The following is a 25,309-nucleotide window of genomic DNA, read 5'->3' as shown; positions in this document are numbered from 1 at the left end:
TTCGTGAATAGGCGTAGACTTTGTGCCAGTTGCCACCCCTGTGATTTTCACTGACCAAGTGCTATTTACTGACTTCACCTCCCTACATCCTGAACTGAGTTTTGTTTGCATTTTCATTGTCAAGATCAATAGCTGAATGTACCCAGTGTTGAGATCATCATCCCCACCTGAGTCTCTTTGCCTCTGCCATTTTCAACTTCCATTACTTGCCCACTCATCATCTCAGCTCAGTTGTCAAACCAATTTTGAATTAGGCCCAGGAATGCTTTAAGAAATTTAATTGTACCCCTGCCTCACCAACCCTATCAAATGGTGTTTAGTCATCTCCTTCTCTCCTGATAATGTAGATATCCAGTGTGATGCTTCAGTAATATGCATTAGTCTGTTCCTTGAATTCCAATCTGCAAGTCTGAATTTAACATATATGTTCAGGAAAAACAATTAGGTGATTTGATGACTAGATAAGAGATTTTTTTTTAATCTTAATAGGACAAGGGGGCTTATTGGCCAAGAATATAGTGTGCAGAGGATAGAAGCTGAAGTTTTTCCGTTAATCTTCTTGACTATTTGCAAGCTTTTTAAGCCAATGTATTTTCAGCTTTTATTAAATCTGTATTTCTTTTTATCTTTTAACAAGGCTGATGAAAACTCAATTAGCTAGTTATTTTATTGGTATTCCCTTATGCTTGAATAATTATTATTACATATTATCTTATGAATGTAATTTCTTTGCAGGACTCTTTTTAAACTAATTGCTCACCTTGATATCATATTAATTAAAGTTAGGTTATACTATAGGGAAAAATATATAAATAGGTATTGTGGGGACATTGTGGCGCCACCCACAGAACCCCCACAGCCTGGGAAATGCTCAGGGAGCAACCCCCAACTACTTCTCCTCCTTTAACAACATTCTTTCCACCTGCCAGAAGTCACATAGCCCATGGATGCTTTTCCTATTATTGGCAAGCACACAGTTTTCCCTCTTTAAGGTTGATCCCTACCTCATGTATTAAGATGTATGCAATCTTGTTAAGATACTGTAAAAGTAAAGCTGTTTCCATGATTCAGGTACTGCCTGCTGCCATCAGCTGTGTCAGACCTACCAGCACCATCCAATCTTTCATCTCCTGTCTTTCTTAGTCTGTCTCTGTCTTTCTTGGCTTTATTTCTTCATTTCCCACCATTTCCACTCAGGTCAACTCTCCCTCCTTGCACCAGGTTGCGAGAGGTAAACAACAATACCCTTCATACGCTGAAAGTTAATTTGTATTCTATATTTGAGCACATGTCTATTAGTGATTGTATATATATGCACATATATATGTACACATATTTTTGTGTGTAAGAATATATGTATATATGCAATAATGATAATATCTAACATTATAAACTGAGAATTGCTGTATTTTTCATGGAATAATTTATTTAATTTTACAATGACGCTATGTATCCTCATGTTAAAAATTAGGAATAAGACATACTGAGAATATAATAACTTAATAACATTCACACAGTCAGGAAGCAACAGATCCAGGATCCAAATACCAATGAGATCTTTCAAAGACAAGGATATTGTAATCCTTACAATGTTTTATCGCTTCTCAGCCTTTTGGCTAAGATCAAGTGTAATCCTTACAATGTCCAAATGTATAATATGAGGCAAATCACTTTAGAGTCTTGATGAAGCAATGGTAATGTATGGGGTAAATATCTGTGAGAAACTGTGTATGCATATTTTTCTCCCATTTTCCCTCAGGTTCCTTTCTTCCTTCCTTTATTTATTTCTGACTATGACAAGGCTATATACATTCGGATTATATAATTTGCATTTGTACATTTTAAGTCAAAGTGTGCCTACCCTTCACCCAGGTCCTTTATCATCTATTCCTGTATTTTTCATCTCCACTGCGTCCCAGTCTGTTTCACACTGGTCTTGGCCCCTGACCTTCATACTGAATTGTGACTCTGCCAGTTCTCATTCCCTGGCTGCCATTGCACTGCATTCAACTTTTTCACCTGCACAGGAGTTCAGTGACTTTGTGGCAATTAGTCTTGATATTTTTTGTCTATTCCTGTAATTAGATACTACACTAATCTGCACCATAAAATATCTACTTGATATGTCACTTCTGTATAATTCCCTTTAAAGGCATCTTTACTGAGCTAAATTTGCTTAAGCAAAAAAGGAGGGGATAGGAAAAAAAAACAGAAAAACTAGAAGTCTATTTCACATTACTCAAAAGTCTTTCAGTAATGTAATGCTTCTTGAAAGTTGGTCTCTGGATCAGAGTCACCTTGGGAACTTGGAACTTAGTAGAACCCCTACCTTGGGTTTACTGAATCCAATACTCTGAGGGTGGGGCTCAGAAAGATGTATTTCTCCCACCTCCCCCCAACTTGAATTGAATTGAGTTTTTCTCTTGTATGGGCATGTGTTACATCATCTTTTGGCTTCATCTTAATATTGAGTACATTGGATACTTGTTTTTCCATTCTTGTGATACTTCACTAAAAAGAATGTAAAGTCTTTAGTAAAAATATATAAAATCTCCATCTTTTTATAGCTGAATAGTATTCCATGATACACATATACCACAATTTGTTAATCCATTCCTGGGTTGATGGGCACTTAGGTTGTTTCCACATCTTAGTGATTATAAGTTAAGTTTCAATAAACAATCTAGTGCAAATGTTCTTATGATAAAATGATTTTTTTTCTTCTGGATAGATGCCTAGTAATGGGATTATAGAATCAAATGAAAGGTCTATTTTGAGTTCTTTGAGATCACAGTCTAATTAAAATACATTAATCTATCAAGCTATGCCTTCACAATCCTGATGGTTAGTTCATGTTTAACCAGTTCCACTTCCTTCTTATAATTGTTCTGTTTATTTAATGTTGGACTTAATTTCTTTTATGTCCTACATATCATTTTTAACAAGTCATAAAATGCTCTGTATTGTTATACCATCACATGATCAGTCCCAACATATTTTGAGTTCCCAGAAGACAGATTTGTGTGGTTCCTGTAGATCTTTACCCTCTTCCCACTTAATCTGCCCAATGTCTGACTCGCAAATGATGCTGAACACTATTGGCTCAATTAAATAAGAAAGGACAAAGTGAAAATGATGTGATGATTAGTGCTCACAGAGGCCACAAGAATCATTTCAATTAGGAACACAACCAGAGCTATCTCTACAAATTAGGGAGAGACTCAGACAGCTAAAAGCCATTGTCAGCTGTGAAAAGATTAAGGGTATGAGGTAGAAAACAGAAAGGGTTTTTCAGCTATAGTAAAATAATTCTCTGAACTTTTTCTGCCTACAAATAATTCTTAAACCATGTCTGCAACATTATAAAATGAGTTGTTGAAAAATATGTGGCCAGAGGAAATAACCCCTACCCCCAAAAAGTATAGTTTATTTTTGAATTAGTAAAGAACACACTATAATACCCAGTGGAAACTGGCATGTATATGAATTAGTGGTCCTCTTAGAGCAGAGAAATCAGTCATTCCAAAAATTTCAACTCTGTAATCAGCCAGCAGTCAATTTAAGACTCCCATGTAACTATCTGACTTAGTTAAGATGGATAAAGTAACCAGATGGCTATTTCCAGAATCCAGATTTTCCTCTCAGAGAAAATATTGCCACAGTCAGAAGTTTGGATATGAACTTTTTCTTTTGATGTTACATGTATTTTTTTTTCTAATTTTAGAATATCACAGGGGTACTCACATTCTGTTTACATGTTTTGCTTTGTACATTTTAAGTCAAAGTTGTAAGTATGCCCTTCACCCAAAATATGTGTATTTTACTGGTTAGATGTGAATTTACCCCTTTTCCTCCCTCACCTACTTGAGTCCCATTGAATTTTACTTCAATGTGTTCAGAAACTTTTTAATTTGATCAGGTCCTATTTGTTAATTTTTGCTGTTGCTATGATTCCTTCTGGAGTCTTCTTCATGAATTCTTTCCCTAGGCTGATATCTGTAAGAGTTTTTCCACCACTCTCTTCTAGGATTCTTATAGTTTCATGCCTTATGTTTTAAGTGAGTTAATTTTTGTGAGAAACATGGATGCTGTTTCAGTCTTTCACATGTGGTCATTCTAGTTTATACAGCACTATTTATTGAATAGGAATTTTTTTACCCCAGTGTTAGCTTTTGTCCTGCTTTATCAAAGATCAGATGGGAATATGAGGATGGTTTTATCTCTGGGCTCTCAATTCTGATCCATAGGTCTATGTCTCCATTTTTGTGCCCTTACCATGCTTTGTTTACTATAGCCTTGTAGTATAGTATATCTTAAAATCTGAAAAGTGGAAAACTCAAAAGATGAAAAAAAGGAGAAATACCAAGTAAACATGACCCAGTAATTTTACTTAGCAGGAATGTATTAATTTTTTAATGATTTTTAGCTTACTTTGTCCACACACAGTTAACATATTAATTCTTCCCTACATTGTGGTGACATTTTCTGTTTATTTGACTTTGTTTTGTTTTATAAACTTTTCAGCTTTACTGTCTTTCTCTTCATCATCCTTTGTGTTTTCAGGTTTTCAAGTAGTTCTTAGTAGTTCTTAAATTTTTGATAACCAAATCTCTCCTTATTTGTAAAAAGGAAATTAGATTCAATAATTTTCACCACGTTTTCAATATTTTGAATCTCATGACCCAATGATTCTATAAACAGTTATAAAATCAGGCTTCTAAATTTTTTTAAAAGTTATTGAGAGGGTGGGATGGGAAGTTTACATTTTTTTCACAACAGCTTTTTTCACAACATGATATAAATATAAACTTGAATGTTTTTAATGTTTTAATATGAATTTTAATGTGATGACAGGAATTGTGCTAGACTAGGCCAACAACTATATAGAGAGAAGGCGTTATAATAAAATGTGCCTAAATACAAACCCTGCATTCCCTAGTCATAAAATGGCAAAGACAATGTTCATTCCTATGACTCCTCATGCCCTAGAAAGGTGGAGCAGAGGTGGCAGGAGTTGTCAGCTCCCAGCAGGCAGCAGGCAGCATGATGGCCCATCTGAAGAACGCTTTGTTTGAATGGCCCACTGTCCACTGTCAAATACACAGGTGACCCCTCTCCAAGGGTGTCACTCAGAGGGGCTTAGGATAAAGCTGAGATTTACCCTAAGTAATCCCAGTAAGCAGAGAGAGAAACAGATAAAAAGAAAAAGGCACATAGAAGGAAGAGGGAGAGTGGACAAGAGAAAGAGAGGAAAGGAGGGAAGAGAGGAAGGAAGAGAGAGAGGGAAGGGGGGAGCAAGGAAAAGAGGGAGGTTGGGAACAAAATGCAAAAATGAAAACATAAAAAAATGGAAGGAAAGGCAAAAGGGAGGGAGGAAGAGAAAGAACGAATGCATGAGATAATTGAAGTAATTTAATAAATATTTTAGCAATTAAAGACTGAAAAGTCATGTAATATAAAAGTTTAATTATTTTAATTCTTGATTTGGTAACTTATCTAATCCTAAACTCATTTTTAATGGAAAGTCACTTAATTAATGGGACAAAACTTAGGGAATGTTGTGTAGACAAGTAAAGAGCAGGTGTGGTAAGAAGGGATGTAAAACTGGGTTATTTCAATCCTGTAATTAGAGCCAGTCTGTAGCCACACAACAGCCACATTTGGGGAATAAGTTGTCATGCCCATTCACTCCTGCTCTTCTCCTATGGTCCTCTCTCTGATCTTCACTTCTGCAGCTGTCTCCCTGCATCTTTATGCAACATAAAACACTATTCATTTAGTAAGAACAGGCATGTGCTGCACAATAATTAAAGGAGAAGTACTTAATTAAAAAAAAAAGCAGAAATAAGAAAAATCAAGGCTAACCTATCACTTGGCAATGGCAGGTGTCCTGTGAGGATTAAACTATTTGCTTCTTCTAGGTAATTTAACACAGCCCATATGTGTGTATTAGTCTGCAGAAATATTTATCCAAACACACCTTAAATGATCCCAATAAAGTTCTTCATTCAATTGCCCTGGGCGCCTCATGTTCTAATGAGATTCTGGCCAGAAGGACAGAGCTGATGAGTCCCAGAAATGTGTTACTTGGAGTGCTCCTTCAATTTGTGAGGACAAATAGATTATGGCAACTGCTTGTTAGAGCTTTCATTTTCCATAGGTTTCTTTAAGTCCCTTCTACTAAGGCTTTAAAGCTGTGCTAGATTATAATACCTTAAGAATATTATATTCCATGGTGAATGTAAAAGTAAAAAGGAGATGGTAGACATAAAGCTCCTAAGAGGACAGTGCTTGTTAATGATCTTGTAACACTATTTGTCAGTCCTCTACAGATATCACAACAAAACTTCTATTTTTCAGATGCCTGGCTTTGAACAGAAGCATAGGCAAGGAGCAAAGAAAAAATATTTTTTGAATTATGAAATTTAACTTTACTGTTTGTGGAACTTGAAATTTCTTAAATAACAAAAAAGATGATGGGATTCTAGTCTTGAAGACATGCTCTTTCATTTTAATCTGAATTACTTAACCCATTAATATAAATGTAATTCAGTGTATTACACATTTCTGTGTGCTGTATCCTTTGATAAGTAGGGATACATGAGAAGAGAGAGAGAGAGCTGCATGAGAAACCACTGCTTATCTAATCCATGTGGTTGAGCACATCAACTCTGAAACTGCTCTTCAAGCCAATCTTCTCATCTCTCCTTTCATTCTCAGACAGGGCATCCTCTCAGTCACTTGGGGATTGCTTGCTTGCTTGCCATCAAAAAAGGAAAGGTGCCAGGTGCAGTGGCTGTGCGTGTAATCTGAGTTTATTGGGAAGCTGAGGCAGGAGTTGGAGGCTGCAGTGAGCTAAGATTGCCTGGCTGCACTCCAACCTGGTCAACACAGAAAGATTTTGTTTCTTAAAAAAGAGAGAGACATAGAGGAAAAGGCTTGTCTAAAGAAGATGCATATAGCTTAGAACTGAAGAAGAAAATGGGAAATGTGGAGTGCGGTGGGGTCCTATAAAGGGATCAGGTATTAAGTTTGGTTAAAGTAAGTCTATTTTGTGATGCTAACAGGATTTTCCAAGTCTCTCATGTTGAACTTAAACTTCTACTTCAATCAAAACTACCCAGGAGGCATTTTTTTTTTCTTTTCTATTTTTTTTTTGTAGAGACAGAGTCTCACTTTATCGCCCTTGGTAGAGTGCAGTGGCGTCACACAGCTCACAGCAACCTCCAACTCCTGGGCTTAAGGGATTCTCTTGCCTCAGCCTCCCGGGTAGCTGGGACTACAGGCGCCCGCCACAACGCCTGGCTATCTTTTGGTTGCAGTTTGGCCAGGGCTAGGCCCCAGGAGGCATTTTTTTTAAATCCCCTGTACACTTTCTCACCAGGGTACGCCACTTCTCTCCCACTGAACTTTGCCTTGGAGGGCCTGCCCCTCCCTTTCCCATGTATTCAAATGTGCCCCCGGGGAAGCCTTCCTGGGCCATTCCACCTGGGAGAGAAAACTCCCTCTAAATTCATATATTGCTTAGCTACCAATAGCAATGGAAAAGGTAGTTTACAGAAAAAAAGAGTCCTGGACCAGATACTCAAATATCTAATAATTTATCTTTGACTAGATGTGCAACCTTCAATAAATCTTTAACTCCTGTAACTCCCTTGTAACTCCTTCTGTCCTTATCCTTCAAATAAAGTCATGTCTGTTCTACATCTCAAACATGTTGTCAAGATAAAATGATGCCATGCTTGTGAAATGTTCGTACGTGATAGTTGGTTACGGTTAGGTAAAGTATTTATGTCGTTCTGCCAAATTAAGTTATGACACCGTACCTTCTGGTGATCTTAATACTCTTTCACATGCACTTCCTTATTGCCTCAACTTATTTAAATGTATGTTTATCTTTTCTGATGGTGAAAGTAACAAATGCTTATTACAGAAAATGTTAATGCACACACAAACATAAAAATAACATTCAAGGGTAATGTTATAACAAAGAAATAACCACTAAGCCAAGAAACAGTGGCATTCATGTATTCATACATGTGGGGGTGTGGGGTGTGTCTTTGAAGACTGCTTTCTACAATTCAAACATATCCTATGCATGTCCCATTCTCCATTTCTGTTTTTGTTTCCTCAGGGCAGCCATAATATTCTGACTTGAGTTGTGTCTCACTAGGCATGTAGCACTGTGCATTGCATGTTATAAATGTTCAGTGCATGAGCTTTAATCACAGAATTACTTACAGCTCTCTAATTGATATAATATTATGCAAACCAGAGCTACTGCCTTTAAAATTATTATGTTCTTATGGACGGACTGAAGCCATCACATAGAGCACTGACTTATTTTCCCTTTTCCTTTCCTTTTGATTCAGTTTGTTGCCCAGCCCAACTGCCAACAGCTGCTGGCATCTCGCTGGTATGACGAGTTTCCAGGCTGGAGGAGAAGACACTGGGCTGTGAAGATGGTGACGTGTTTCATAATAGGACTTCTTTTCCCTGTCTTCTCTGTGTGCTACCTGATAGCTCCTAAAAGCCCCCTGGGACTGTTCATCAGAAAGCCATTTATCAAGTTCATCTGCCACACAGCCTCCTATCTGACCTTTCTGTTCCTACTGCTGCTGGCCTCTCAGCACATCGACAGGTCCGACTTGAACAGGCAAGGCCCACCGCCAACCATCGTCGAGTGGATGATATTACCGTGGGTCCTGGGTAAATGTGTTACTATAGAAAATATAATAAAAATGTGTTGCTGCCATGGGGTTTTGTTGCTCAGAAAATAATATTCATTAATGTTTGGGACGTAGGCCTCTTTAAAACCCGTTCTGACCATTGTGGAATAGCTCCAAGACCTGATCCAAGAAGGCTCTAGAAGCTGCAGTGGGCCCCTCCCAAGTGCAGCCCAAGAAATTGAAATGTAACCTTCAGTTTTAGAATCCCATATTTTAATGGCTCTATATTCCACAAGTGATTATCTGGGGGGGGGGGGGTTGTTTATTGTTTGTCTATTAAAGCATCTCAACATCTCTTATTGGCCATAAATAATCATTTTCATATTCCTAAGAGGTAAGACATCTAAAAGAAAGCACAAATTAATAAAGAATCAGTGATTCTGTATATAAAGTAACTGCAGCCCTTGTTTTAAGGAACCAATCCATTTAAATTTATGTTTTAATTTTGTATGAAACCAAAATAATAGCAAAAAAATCAAAAAGACATTCTTCCCTTTCTTTCTGTTCTTGTCATTGAAAGAAAATAGTGTTGGATCTGCAGCAAATCATTGTAAAGCAGAAACCTTACAGTCAATAGTGAAAAATTGGTTTTACTTTCTTCTTATTATAGCCATGGTTAAAAATTACATTTAATTATTCTTTCATCGATCATACTGTGGTTTGCTGAGAAATAACATTTTCTCAATTTAGCCCATCATTTCAAACCCCTCTGGTATCATATCCATCTCATCAAGTAACAATTAGAAAATATGCGACAGATTTCATGATTTGCAATCTCAGAAGGTCAGTTTGGGTTAACCATCAAAACAGAAGACTCTAAAATGAGAAAGTGGCAGAAAGGGAAAAGACGGCCTCTCTCAATCGACTCTCAATAGTTCTACTTTGCAATTCGCAAAATTATAAAAACTGCACTTCCACTGCTGGCAAAACAAAAATTCATACAGACAAGATTTGATGTTTTACATTCGTTACTCAGAGGAAAACACATTCTCCAGTAGACTTTGAGATAGGGTAGGTACTCATTAATAAGATGTGCATAAAGGGTGATCTTGATTAAATTAGAAAACATTTAATCTGTAGGTGTCCTTTGGAATAAAATACTGTAGAACCCCCATAGCTGACCACCTCCTTAAGTTGACCTTATTTTCAGGCACCACCTGTACATCTCAGTAGAGTAGGCCTAGTTCCTTATGGTGACCACCTCCATAGCTTGCAGTTCCTTCAGTGGTCAATTTACAGAGCTTTCACTGTAATTATGACATTGCAGTTGTATATCAAAGATAAAATTAACCTGTCTCATTTAAACTAAATACTTCTCATTTGGAATATGTTCTTGAATGGAGTTTTCTTCATAGAAAACTTTTTGGAACAATTCTTATAGAAGGTGTTAAGTTTCCCATTATGAGTAACTTACATTGAATGTCTAAAATTCCTGATGTCCCAAATAAAATACAGAACATTTCATTTTGAAAAATACTATAGATAAAATACAGCACATGCAATTATAGTATTTCTAATCTTTCTTTAACGCCATCGAGGGCATCCTCAGCAGTTAGCACAGTGCAGTGTGACAGTGATTCAAAAGTAAAACAACAAATAAACACAGGAAAGAGTCCTTCCTCATTTGAAGCTTAAATTATATTGGAAGGAATAGGTAACGAGCAAATAAATGCATATGTACATTATATAATGTTATAAAATTGTAAATAATATAAAAAATAGAAACTCCAAACTGTAAAAACTTGTACAATGAAAATAGTCATTTGGTTCTCTGCTCCAGACTTCACTTGTGACAGAATATTTCATGCATGTTGGCTAGAAGAAACTATACTTTAACCACAGTTATGTGGTTAAGTAAGGTATACATTTAATGGTGAGAATTATAATTCTAGCTGAGAAAAATATCTGCTAAAGGCAACATTTTCTCAAGGTGCCCTGACCATAGGGAGTTAATTTATCTGAAAATTTTTAGGATGAAAAGAGATTTCCCGGAATTAAAAAAAAATGCATGTAAACAATCATCTTGCTTAAATAACAGGATGTGAGGGAAGTATTTATCAGATAGATCAGTCAAACAGTTACAATGTTCACCAAGTCCAGTGAATTAGGAGCAGTCTTGCATCTAAGTCTGAGTTCTAGGTGCTTTGCTAGATCCACAGTTGTAAGGAGTGTATTCCGTGGTTCTCAACCTTTGGCACTAAAGACCGGTTTCATAGAAGAATTTTCCCCAGACAGGGGAATGAAGTTTTAATATTATCCCAAAAACATTTAATTTATTATAGTCTCTGTGCAGTCAGGCCACTCTGTTAATGATGATCTATACTTGTAGCTGTTTCCCAGAACCAGCACCACTGCCTCAGATCATCAGGCACTGGATTCTCATAAGGAGTGCACACAGCCTAGGCCCCTCACATGCGCTGTCTACAGTAGGGTTTGTGCTCCTCTGAGAATCGAATGCCGAGGCTGCTATGATAGGAGGCAGAGCTCAGGTGGTGATGTGAGCCATGGGCAGTGGCTATAAATACATGAAGCTTTGCTCACTTCCCTGCTGCTGTGCAGTCTGGTTCCCAACAGGCCACAGTCTGGTGCCCGTCTGTGCACCAGAGCTGGGGACCAGAGCTCTCTGTTATTGGCCATTGTGAGAAAAGCCCTGGACCTGAATACATGCTCAGTCTACCACTAAGAGATTATTAAAATATGGGTGGTCACAACCTCTAGGGATTTTCAGTGTCTTCAATCTGTGAAATGAAAGATTTAGAATGGATGACATCTGAAGTCCCACTGAATTCTATCCTCTTGTCTACTTGAGCTATCATTAACTCTGAGAAAATTGATCTTTTGTGGGGGGAGGGAGAAATAGGGGGAGGAGAGGAGCGTCAAAGACATCAGGTATGAATGTTTTAACCTGCTACCAAAAGTGTGATATAGACAGAAAGCATGGTCTTATTTGGTGACTTAAGTCATGCTTAGCTTCATTTTATTCAGAGTGTATAGTAGATCCTCCTTATTAACGCCTCCCTACATTGCCCACCTCCATACATGACCACCTCCTTAAGCTGACCTGATTTTCATAGACCAGACATGCACTACATGGGTGTATCAGTACAGTAGGCCTAGTTCCTTATGCTGATCACCTCTGTATGTTGACCAGTTTGTTACAGTCCTTTGGGTTGTCAACTTACAGAGGTTCTATTGCATTTATATCATAAATTTTCACTTTTTATGATTAGCAAAATTCTTTATTTTTCCCTATTGAAAGCCTTCTCTCTAAAGCAGTGGTTCTCAACCTTCCTAATGCCATGGCCCTTTAATACAGTTCCCGTGGGTTACAACCCACAGGTTGAGAACCACTGTTCTAAAGGTTTTCAAATTAATCCTGTTTTATTCTTAAGATGTATAGTTTTGTTTAGGAATTTCTGTTGTTTTATGTAACACATTCTTTGCTATTTTTCAGCAATAATAACTCTAAGTCAACCTCATATACAGACCTAGTTGTCTTGTGGGTTAGTGCAATGACACACGTTTCTATGGTATTATCAACAACTTTCCTACTGAAGTTCAACATGTTGTTGACTATATAAATTGAAATCTATTGGGGCTTTATATCTTTAGAAAGCAGTCCACAATGGCTCTTCTGTCCCTCTGCTGTGATGGCCTTGATAAGTTGTAACTCATCATTCTGCAAAGCTTTTTGAAATTTTTTTACTTTAGACTTGCTAAAGTAAAGGTTGTCAATCCCTCTTCTCTCTCATCACTAGCCTCAAGAGTTCTCCCTGCAGGTATTTGTTGTCAGGATGATCTTTGGTATGTGAGAAAGAAATCCAAAGCCTCATTCAGGCTTCAAACTTACCATTTTGATCATTGTGACACACAGCTCTTACCAAAGGAGAAAACTAGTTATGGACAATAGATAGATAAATTCCAGATGGATAGACACCAACATCTTTCTCAGATTACCTATTCAAGCTAGAGTAAAAATTCAAACAATAGTTTGATCAAACATTCCTTCATGCCTGATAATAGGGCTATCCTTTTCAGGAGTCTGGAGAGAAAATGTCACTGGACAGAATGAATGATGGACTGAAAGGAGCTGGACACCCAAAGACCAGAGACTGTTATTTGCTGTGGTGCCATAATTCTGAAGCTTCTAGCTTATTCAGAGTTTGATTTTTAACATAAAATACTAGGAATATGAAAGAAATAGAATATTCATATGAGAAATTTCTATCTATAGAAACTTAACATGCAAACTAAATAAAGCATGTTACATGTATAATGTGCATTATAGGAGTTCATCTAATTATAGCAGTAGTCTTATCTCCAAAAAATGTCATTTGTTTCTGGACATAATATGAAGTATAATAGGGAAAAAAATATATAAAACTTTTGGATTCCAGAGCTCCTGCCTTCCCAAAACCCAGTTTGAATTTTTCCTCAGAGTCCATTATAACTCAGTTGCAACAAACTCATGTCATAATTTAATCCTCTTGCACAAAAAGGTGTACCTATATAGAAAATTCCAGATGTAGACTTATATAATCAATTTAGCAAGATATTATGGAACAGATGATGTGTTTCATAAAATAAGTAGAACTTTAGTGAAAGCTAATATATTAATAAAACAGGAAATGCTTTGTTCCTGCAAGCAAACAAAATGGCTGCTCCAGTGACTTGGCATTGTGGCATCCATTAAACAGGATGTAAATCCAGGCACCCCAAGCATGATGATGAGAAGGGTGAGCTGAGGGAAAGATGTATCATGGGAGGATATCTAAGCTCTGTTAAAAATATCCTCTATTGAATGCCTAGGCATAAAGTAAGCATTTCTCATAATATCCAGATTATACATCTTGCCTGTGACACATACTTATTTAGCAATTTTTATTTAACAAAATTGGTCTCTCATTTCCATGATTTATTTTATATTTTTATGTTTTAAAAGGTTGATATTAACAAGTCTGAACATTTCAACAAGGCCTGCTACATTCGAGATGTAAAATTAGAAATGATGATCACATCCTCATCTAGATCAAGACAAATAATTCTGTGCATATACATTCTTCCTTTCTTGTGACTATTTCTTCATGTTTTATCTGAAGTCATTAAGATCATATGGCTTCAGGTACTCGTATTTTTAGCCTCACTCTTGAATTACCCATCCGTCAGGCGTCCGCCCAAAATATCCTTGCAATTATGAAAAATAGCCTAAACCTTTCCCTATTCATCCCACGGCTTTGTGCCCAAATAATCTCAGCAAATGAACTGCAAACACGTATAGACAAACGGAGCTGCAAAATGTCCATTTATTAATTTAAAATGACTACTTTAATTTTTAAGAAAATCATATAATCATTGCAGTATAACATATGCTTCTCATTTTTCCTGTTTATCTGTGAGGAAAAATATACCTCAAGGTCATCTTTATGGACATATAAATACCAATACAGTAAAATCTCAACAAAGTCAGTATTTACAAAGATTTAAATTGTTTTGTGTACACCTACAAATGCTAAGTAAATGACTTCATTATTGGAGAGAAAATGAACTCTTTTAGGCCATCACAATGTAATACAAACCTGATACACCAAAACTGCATTCTATAGGTCTCAAAGAATATTTGGCAACATGATTCAAGTGATTTAAGGGAAGAAGGGAAAAGATACAAAAGGAGGAGTCAATACCAGAAATTAGAGGGTCAACATAAAAAGAGTAAAGGAATGTAGAGTAAGTTTCCATTAGTTCAGAATAAAAATAGTAGTCATAGTATTAATAGTAAGAACTTAAAAAACAGACGCTGAGTTAGATTTAAATGCATGTTCTTGTTTGAACCCCATAGAAAGCGTACTCCATTTAACCATAATAAATTATGTTACTATCTCACCTCTCACAAAGGAAACCGACTTGGAGAAATTAGAGCCCTTGTCCAGGATCAAGAAGCTCCCAAGGGATGAATACAAGATTCAGATTCTGTCAGTGTCAGTCCAGAGCTAGAGCTTCATCTTTTGCAAGACCCTGCCCCAGAAATACAGGAGGAGAAGGAAAGAGGAAAAGCCAGACCAGGAATTCCTGCTGAGTCTCCAGACTTCCTCCTCTGGTGGCCAGCTCAGACTCTGACACAGGTTAAATTTGAGTGGATCATGTTTCTGACTCAGTAAAGGTGCGATGCTCTTTAAGATATGATTGACATTATTTTGCAAATATGCCAAAATTATCACTACTGCCACCCTCTGTCACACACTGCCTTCACTGCCTTGTTTCCAGTCTAAAACATCATGTGGCTTTCTAATCCCCCAAAAAGCATCTATCCCAAGAAATAAAGTCCCCGCAAAAATCTATCCAGAGAAATAAAGAATAAAATCCTTTGATATAACTTGAAGATATTTCCTTTTTTTCTTTTTTGCTTTTCATGTATTAATTGCTGCTGAGATCTAACTCTAAATTTCCTTCCTTTAAGAACATTATTAATTTTTAAATGTTTTATTTCTCTGTATAGGGGGTACTCCTTGGACATATTTATTTTAGAAATACTAGGCTGGGTATGGGAGCTCACACATGTAATCTCAGGATTTTGGGAAGTGAAGTGGGAGGATGATTTGGGACCAAGAGTTTGAAACAAACATGAGCAACCTAGCAAGACACTGCCTCCAGAAAGAAAAAAAAAAAACACACATTTAAAAAAATAGCTCAGTGTAGTGGTGCCCACCTAGCTATCCAGGGTACTCAGGCAGGAAGAAATGCTTAAGCCCAGGAGTTCAACGGTGCAGTGGGCTATGATTATACCAATGAACTCTAGCCTAGGTGACAAAGAGAGACTCTATTTCCAAAAAAAGAGAGAAAAGAAGAGAAGGGGGGGGAGGAGAGAAGAAGGAAGGAAGGAAGGAAGGTTGGTTTAAGAAATTTATCTTAAGTTGAGAGTGGTAATTTTCATAGTGAAAAAACTGATACTCACTTATGCAAAACTATATATCGAGCAAGAGCTGCTGCTATTCATTGAAAAGATAACTTGAGCAAAGACTTGAAAAAATATTTATTCATTCTATTCCCATCAATATAAGCATCCTATCTCTTACTTTTCATGGACATTTTTAAATTAAACAGTGGTACTATAAAAAGAATACAACTGCATTGTTTTATGAAGTATGATCTGCTGACTATAATTACTATGGATTCTTATGAAAAATTCAGATTATGGTTAGCTGATTTAGAAATTCCAGAGGTATTTTAAACATTCAAGATTGAGTAATGATTCTGGAAGTTAAATTCCATGCAAATTTCAAATTCATTTCTGGTTTTATTAAGGAGTTTCAACTCATTAAAATCTAAACAAGAAAGGGTTTCACTTCCTCCAGTGGCTCTCCCAGCTACCTGGCATCAATGCCCTTCCATTGCTTCTTAATGATATCACTATTAGGCATCACACATTTTCTAAAATTTTGAGTTATTTAATAGTAAGTCCAGTTCAGTTTAAAACTTGAACCTTACAATAAGTTTAAACATCTTTTCTTCCCAACAAAGGCTTGACCACATAGTTTGGATGGAACTGTCCTTCTTTTGTTCATCCTGGTACGGCAATGCTAGAATGAAAGGTGGGACACAGACTCTTAATGTTTCTCCATTCTTGTGCTTTAGGGATAGGGATGACAGAAAAAGTTAACTGTCTTCATTACTTAACTGGTGTCCTGATGACAGCTCTTTCCTTGCTGATTGTCCCAGTCTCTTTCCTGACTGTTGCTCCATAGCTAGTCTGGCAGGCATTGAGGTTCTGACTCTCGCAAGGGGCATGCAGGTGTCCCTGAGGGCCCTGCTGGGCCTCTGCACTGCACAGTGCTTGGAGTCAGAGATTCACCTCTGCCTAGCTTCCTCTAGTGCCTCAACTCCTATAACCAGCAGTCAGTACTTATTGGGGTCCTGTGATGTTCACAAGTCCCTCTTGAGTCCTAGCAATATGGCTCAAACTCAGCCTTTTCTAAAATACCCATTTACCCCCAGGAGCATCACAGAACCTTGTGCCTCCTTACAGGAGGTCAGGCTGCCATGGGCCACACTACGGTCAAGCCCCACTGTGCTTCTATTTTCCCTGCTGAACTAGACCCAGGGCAAGATAAGAAAGCCAACTTCCAAGCAGATGTTCCAGCAGGGAATGAGGGAGCAGTTTCTCCATACAGAAACCCCCTGACTTTGTGAGGGATTTTCTTGGAGTCCCCTCACTTGACTTTGGAAGGCAGCAGTACTGCGAGTGTGACTGTCCTTCTCAGCACAGGACTGCACTGCCCTGTCCTCAGGCTCTCAGCCTCCTTGGTCTCCCAGTCCTCTCCCTGCCACAGGGTTGCAGAGGGAAATGGTTCATAATAGATAGGTATGGTTCTGATGTATTTTGGTAAGTCCTAGAAGGGGAGATTTGACTATATTTTCTTTCTTCCTTTTCTTTTAGACAGAGGCTCACTCTGTCACCCTGAGTAGAGTGCTGTGGCATCATAGCTCACAGCAACCTCAAACTCCTGGGCTCAAGCAATTCACCCTCCCAAATAGCTGGGACTACAGGCGCCTACCACAGTGCTCAGCTATTTTTTGTGTACTTAGTTGAAACTTACAGTCTTGAGACAGCTATAATTTTCTGTTAGCGTTCTTCAGAAAGCGGATACTTGGGTCCCATGTTTTCAGCTTTGTGCTTTAAATACAATGCTGAGACAGCAGGAGCTGCCCCTTAACTGAGTGCCTCTCAGGGTCCCAGCATATCATGAGCCTCTACTGAATAGAACAGCTCATTTAAATACCTGTAATTCTGGCACTATGGGAGGCTGAGGCAGGTGGATCACTTGAGGTCAGGAGTTCCAGACCAGCCTGAGCAAGAGTGAGACCAGTCTCTACTAAAGATAGAAAAATTAGCCTGTCATTGTTGCAAGCATCTGTAAGGCCCAGCTCTTCAGGAGGCTGAGGCAGGAGGATAGCTTATTCCCAAGAGTTTGAGGTTGCTGTGGGCTCTGATGACGCCACACACTTTACCCAGGGTGACAGAGTGAGACTCTCTCTCAAATAAATAAATGTCTGTTTCAATAGAAGCAGAATCTTATCTAGAGACTACAACTATGTTTTTATTCCCTGATTTGAAGACCAACTAAATAAAATAAAACTCCACCAGGGAAGAATTCACTGTGTTCTTTTTATCTTCATTGATTTGGTGCCTTAGCATGGAGCTCTGTGTTCTATGAACACACTTCTAAGGTCAGATTCCCGACAGTATTTGGGCTTAAATGAAAGGCCCTAGAGGTCACCATAGGTGACAAGGTGACTCATTGTCTGTTTAGGGTTCTTGGTTATGGTTTGTGCAAATATGGACAGCCACACAGGGTGAGACAACATCTGTTTGCAGAGTTACGTGTTTGCAGGGCTGTTCCGTGTGGCATCTGAGCCCTGGCTCATCCTCACAGCCAGCTTCTCAGGGTAGGACACCACAGAACGCTCGAACCGCCATGAGTGGAAACTGTTATGGGAAAGGTAGGAAAAAATAGGAAAAATTCCCAAGCATCCACAAATATCTTTAAAAGGAAATTGTCTGACTCATTTGCACTGTGATCTTTCCTTCCTTGGTCCCCACAGTCTTGATATCCATGCCTGTAATTAGGCCTCCACCAGGACTCTGAGAAATTATGTCATCTGTTTATAAACAGCAAAAAGCAATTTTGAAATGTTCCCCTTGTGGGAACAGGACAAACATTTTGTGACAGGAGCTCCCTTAAGCTTTGTTCTCTTTGGGCTCACCGTGAACAGTTTACTGTCTGGATGCATTTTGCATGGAGTTAATAGCACCCTCTGGTTTGCCTATAGTCCTGTTTCTTCAAAGATTCAGTGAATGTTGCCAGAATAGATGAAACTTGGCAGTTCCCTGACATGCTTATAACTAACAAAAATCAACAGCCACCAAACCGGTACATGGTGACCAGAGCCAGATGAAGTGACAGTTCAATCTAGAGCTTAAAAAACAAAAGCACAGAATGATCTTTGCCCATTCCCCGCAGGGCACTTTATTGGCAGCTTTATAGCTCAGGTTAAAAAAAAAAAAAAAAAGACAGCACAAGTTCCTCATTTTGCCAGGATCTTTGTTATATCCCAAACAATTGTGCCCTTCAAAGGTCAGAAGTACAATAAGATTTTTGGTGGTCAAGAAATCAGATTGAATGTCTTCCTCTCGCCCTCCAAAGGATTAGCCACGTATAGAAACATGAGTTTTTATTGTTAGTCTTCTCAGGACATCTTAGAGTCCTTCTAGTCTAAACTTCCGGCTGACATCTCATCGCCTTCATCCCACCTGCTAAGAACAAAGTCTGCTTGGATGTTAAAGAACTCTCGACTTAAATGCTGCCCATCCTGAGCACACTTGGCGTCTCATCCACGCTGCCCAGTCTGAGGCACTCAGGCCTGCTGTCTTTCTTCCTCTGCATACCTGCCCACAAAGAGTTTGAAGTTAGCTGCTTTGGCGACTGTGACCGCATTTGGCTTTTCAGTTTAGTAAAAGCAGGCAAGGAGATAATGCAATCTATCTGTGTTGGGTAATAAAACATAAATGCTCTGGTTGGTTACCGGGTACTTTAAAATAGATTTTATTTTATAACGAATATGAAAACAACTGAATCCCAAATTCATCCAGTTGGAATGAATTTTAGAGATCACATAGGCCAATTTTACATTCATTGCTGTAATTTCTCTGGAGTATACTGACAGAAGGCAAAATTCTGGATTGGAATCTCTAGCTCACCAGTTAAACTGGATAATCCACACCAGGTTTACAGTAACTCTTATTGCCAGAGAACTCTTCTTTATGCTGGAAGCTGTCTTTCTATGCTTTTCATTTCAAAGATCCAGCTCTGCCTTCTGGGCAGACCAGAGCAAGTCTGTGTCTCCTGGTACAAGATGCTTTTTCATCTCTATTGGCAACTACTGTGATGATTAATTGTAGGAAAATTTTGATAATCGGAACAGGAAGAAGCAATGCCTGGAAATTTACTAAAATCATACTTCTTAGAAGCCCTTCTCTTTTTTGAAATGAGATAACCAAAATCTAGAGGGCTGGGACTACTAGGCTAAGACACAAACTCAATTGCAAGTTGAGTGAGCCAGCACCTCACTCACCTGGCATGTCCTAGTTCTTATCACTGTGCCTTCTGCTAAAAATTAACTTGAAATGCATTTGTCTAATCAATTATTACACGCACATATTTTCCAGTCTCTGGGTATTGGCTGTTTCAAGCGAGGCCAAACAGATAAGCTACATTGTAAAGTCTTAAGAATAAGAAAATATTTTCTAAATGTACTACATTTAGGAGATTCTGAGCCAGTCCCAGTTTTTCCTGTAACTAGCAGCATAGTATTAGTTAACCCTGTGTCTCTTTGGTTCAAACTGCCTCTTTTGAGGCTTAGTTTTCTCACAGACTCTGTGCTTTCTGGATTCTGTGACTGTCGCTGCCTTACTAGGAAAAGCACCTTGGTGTGGGAGAGAGAACTATTTCCATGTTTAAAATGAGTTTCAGCTCCCCATCAATTCATGCATCATACTTTATTCGGTTGTGATATACTCTTCTTCAATAGTGAGGTGGTAAAAATTATCACCTATACAGTAATGCCCCAATTCTATCTGAACTTCCAAGAGAGATTTATTTATGGAAGAAGCCCAAAAGAGAAAGCCAAAAATAGAATAGAGCAGCGGTCTCCAGCAGACTTTAAGATAAACCCTGTAATTCACCAGAAATTAGTTCTCATCTGGATTATTAATTTAAATGTAACTTAAAATTTAAAAATAAAACTTCATCAATAATTTTAAATAGCTATTAATAGTTTTCACTAATTAATGATAGAAGATCATGTCTATCTACCACTTTTCTATTTCTTTCAAAATTTTATTATACTGTTTTTTAAACATGCAGAGAATGAAAAAATGTATTATGAGTCATATATTACTTATAATCAATGTTACAATGATATTTACTGTTTTGGCAGGCATCATGGCTCATACCCATAATCCCAGCACTCTGGGAGGCCGAGGCTGGTGGATTACCTGAGCTCAGGAGTTTGAGATCAAATTGAGCAAGAGCAAGACCCTGTCTTTACTAAAAATAGAAAACCTAGCAGGGTGTTGTATGGGTGCCTGTAGGCCCAGCTGCTGGGGAGCCTGAGACAAGAGAATCGCTTAAGCCCAAGAGTTTGAGGTTGCTGTGAGCTATGACGCCATGACACTCTACCCAGGGCACAGAGTGAGACTCTGTCTCAAAATTAAAAAAGAAAAAAGTATATATAAATTATATATATATATAATGCTGTTTTATTTATTTATTCTATTTTCTCTCATCAGCATCAATGTATGATTTTTACTGCATTCAAGTTAAGTTAAACATTACATTTTTTGGAGCAGCACAGAGATATAAAATGTTAACAAACACATACAGTCATATAACCACCACCATGGGAGTCAGTACACCAAGGGCCCCATATCTGGACCTTCACCAGTTTGCTACATAGTTGATTGGAACATTTCATATCAACTTATTAAATGCAAAACCTAAATTATTTCTTCTCTGGCCCTTTATGGAACATGTTAACATGATAGTAGTTATAGAGTTTTATAACATTTATATCCTTTATTAAATTGAGAAATTTCTCTTTTATTTATAATTTGCAGAAAGTTTTTGTCATGAATGGATTTTAGATTTTGCTAAATGTTGACACTGCATTTATTAAAATGATCATATTTTTTCAACAATCTGTTGATGGGCTATAGAGATAGAGAATATTAAGGGATAAAAGATAAACCTCAACACATTTACACAAGTTAGAACTGTACAAAGTGTGTTTATGTCCACAATAGGATAAAGAACAGCAGCAGCAACGAATCAAGCATGGAATGTATCTGGGAAACCCCTGACTATTTTTAAAAATTAAACAACCTACTTGTAAATTAAATTGATTGATTCTTAAGTTTTGAAACAACCTTGCATTTCCTAACACTTAATCTTGATTTTTCGTTATTGTTACATATTACAGTGATAAAAATATCATTGATGTATGTTAGTGAATATTTAATTCACTAATATTTTGTTTAGAATCTTTTGGCATCCTTATGATAGTTATCAGTGTGTAGTTTTCTTTGAAACATTTTTTCTGATAATTTATTGGAGTAATACTTGCCTCTTAAATGTTTTTTCATATTATATTTTTGGGAAAGTTTGATTAGCACCAATATTAGTTCTTCATAAAATGTTTGATAGAATTCACCATGAAGTCAACTGAACTTGATTTTCTGCTGCTGTTGGAATGTTATTAACTACGTATTTATTTGCTTTAATAAATATCAGACAGCTCAGGTTACTTTATGTCCTCCTGAGTGACTTTGGTTTATATCTCAGGGAAATTTTTTATTTAAGTTATAGAATTTATGTAGTTAGTTGTTATCTTTACAATGTTGTTAAGATCTGCACTGATCTTTTTTCTTTAATTTCTTATAATGATCATTTATATCATCTCTCTTTTTTCTTCATTACTCTGGTTTATCAATTTTATTGACCACTTCAAGAACTAGATTTTGTTGTCATGATTTTTTTTTAAGTTGTACATTTCAAATATCATGGATTTCTGTTTTTATATTTGTTATTTTCTTCCTTCTGCTTGTTTCAGCTTAAAGTTTCTCTTCTTTTTTAGTGTCATAAAGGTGAGATCATTGACTTGTGCTCCTTATTCTTTTTAATAAAGCATTTAGAGCTATAGATTGTCCTCTCAGCACTGCTCTGGCAGCATCTCAAAGAACTTTTGGTTGTATATTCATTTTCAATCTTTACAAAATATTTTTCAACTATTCTCATAAATTCTTATTTAAACCAAGATCTATTAGAAGTAGGTTGTTCAATATTTTAAAATAGTTAGGGGTTTCCCAGATACATTCCATTCTTGATTTTTTGCTGCTGTTGTTCTTTATCCTGTTGTGGACATAAGCACACTTTGTACAGTTCTAACTTGTGTAAATGTGTTGAGGTTTATTTTATATCCCTTTATATTCTCTATCTCGATGATCATTCCATGAGCACTTGAAAGAAATGTGAATTCTGCTGTGTTGCATAGTTAATAGTATTGTTTAGGTATTCAATGCCATTACTAAATTTCTGACTACTCATTTTATTGGTTACAGAGAGAAGAATAATGAGACTCCAATCATAAGTGTACTTTTCTCTATTTCTCATTTTAATTTTAATAATTATGGCATCTTAACTGTATGTACATCTAACATTTTTCTGTCTTCTCTGTGAATTGACCTTTTTATGGTTATGTTTCAGCCCTCTACACACCTCGTAACACTGCTTCTTCTGACTTATCTTACTTTTATATTATATTTGCAGAGACACTTGAGCCTTCTTTTAATCAGTGCTTTGTTATGTCTTTATTATTTCTTTACATCTAACCTATGGATGAATTATAGTATAACTGTGTCCTGCAGTTTTTTTCCTGTATGAGCATGTGTGTCTTTTTATTAGTGTTTAAACCATATATTTCATTCAGTGTAATTGTAGATATTGGTGAATTGAAAACTCTGCCCCTTGACTGCTGTTTTCTCTGCTCGTTCCATCTGTTCTTCAGAACACATTTCCTTCCCTTGCTGCCTGTCATCAGACTAAGTAAATATTTGTCTAACACTAACTTATTTACTTTTATAGCCCTCTACTTATACATTTAAAAATATTTTAAGAGGGTAACTTAAAATTTATAATGTAAATCTTTAAATTATCATGCTCTAATTTCAAAACCTGTTCTGGTTTAGGCATCGCATAAGGACCTTGCCATGGTGTGCATCTTCTTCCTCTTTGTCTTGTGCTAACATCATACACTTTAATTTTACATCTGTTATAAGCCACAATACAGCACTACCATTTTTCTTTAGGCAGTTGATTATTTGTTAGAGAAATTTTAAATAAAAATAAATATACTTACTTATAATAAAAATAAATATACTTTGGGCAGTGCCTGTGGCTCAAAGGTGTAAGGCACCGGCCCCATATGCTGGAGGTGGCAGGTTCAAACCCAGCCCTGGCCAAAAACTGCAAAATATATATATACTTCAAAAGTATATTTACTTTTTATTTATTTATTTTTATTGGAATACAGTTTTTTATTAAGTCATTTCTACATATATCATGAAAATACATTTAAGCCATTGTGGGATTTAAAGTGTTGATTGTTTGTACAAATTGGAGTGCTTACATCCTACTAATTAACATAGCCTTCACCTCATTTACCCAATCACAGTGTTAAGACATTCATGTTCTACACCTGATAGATCCAACTTGTACTTGCAATATGCTCCACAGGTGTGGTCCCCCTATTAACCCTCCCTCTAACCACCCACCCTCCTTCCTTCCCCTCCCCCTTCCCTTCCCTCCTTCATCCTGGGCTATAGTTGTGATCATCTTTCATATGAAAGTGTGAGTGATTATAAATTGGTTTCACAGTAGTACCAAGTACATTGGATATTTTTTTTCCCAATCCTTAGATACTTTACTAAGTATTGCCCTGGCTGGTTGTGAATTCCTGGCCTCAAGAGATCTTCCTGCCTTGTCCTCCCAAAGTGCTGGGATTACAAGTTTGATCCACTTAGCTGGTCTATTTGTATTTTAACTATTATGTTTCTAGATCTTCATTTCTTTTTATGACTCTAAGTTTCTGTCTAGTATCATAAGTTTTATGCTAAAAAATATCCCTTTAGGATTTCTTGTAGCATGGACCTGGCAGTAATAAATTGTCTCAGATTTTGTGTGCCTGAAAAAGTCTTCAGTAAATCTTCATTTATTAGTGCTATTTATGCTGTGTCTAAGTTTGAGTTGACTTTTTTTCCTTTCTGCATGGAAAAAATTTTACATCATTGTGTCTTCTGTCCTATTTAGTTTTAGTCCAGAAGTTTTCTATCAGTCTTCAGATGCAAATGTCTTTTTTCCCCTTGTCTGAATTCAATGCTTCATCTTTTTTTTGCAATTTGAATATGGAACATTATGTTCTGGGGTGTCCGTGTGTGTGAATGGGTGTTTTGCAAGGTTGTTTATTTTACCTATCTAGAAGATTAGCAAGAGAAATACAAAACATGTGTGCCTGAAAACATGCATGTACATACCCCTTCTCTTCTAGATTAGTTCAGGGATTAGAGGAGCTATAGTCAGGAGTTGAGCTGTGTTTAGGTTTTGCTTTTGCTGGAGTTAGTTTTAGTACAGGGAGGGAGAACTGTCCTCAGGTCCTGCTCCACCTGCAGGTCCTGACCTCCTGTAGACACCTGTGCCTTGGAGGCCCCTCCAGGGTTATCAGCTCCCACACATTACCTGGTGTTTGTTAGCCTGGTGGTGAAGGGCAGAAAGCTTCTCTGTTGTCCTGGTCCAAGTTCAGACTTGGGCAAGCCTCTGCCTGGGTGATAGGCAGGGAACTTTCTCACTGATCCACCTTTTTTTCCCTGGAAGTCAAACTTTGCAGGTTATGTACAAGGGAGAGTCTTCTGCCCCACCCCTCCACCCACCACACCCCCACACCCACCCCCCAGCAGTAGGGAACCTAATGGAATT

The 25,309-nt window shown here is 37.3% G+C and overlaps 1 protein-coding gene across 3 annotated transcripts in view; it reads left to right on the top strand.

The window, feature by feature from the left end:
* The window catches only part of TRPC4 (transient receptor potential cation channel subfamily C member 4), a 262,688-nt gene that overhangs the window by 198,074 nt on the left and 39,305 nt on the right, over positions 1-25,309 (top strand). For all 3 annotated transcript variants that reach the window (XM_003799706.3, XM_023519068.1, XM_012811340.1), the window contains one exon: positions 8,373-8,709. In XM_003799706.3, the coding sequence (XP_003799754.1) occupies positions 8,373-8,709 (337 nt within the window). The remainder of the gene's footprint in view (positions 1-8,372; positions 8,710-25,309) is intronic.

Source organism: Otolemur garnettii, unplaced genomic scaffold (assembly GCF_000181295.1).
Source record: "Otolemur garnettii isolate 467f Iridium unplaced genomic scaffold, OtoGar3 scaffold00154, whole genome shotgun sequence".
Classification (NCBI taxonomy): Eukaryota; Metazoa; Chordata; class Mammalia; order Primates; family Galagidae; genus Otolemur; species Otolemur garnettii.
Note: the sequence above shows the minus strand (reverse complement) of the source record. Positions and strands in the feature narration are given on the sequence as shown.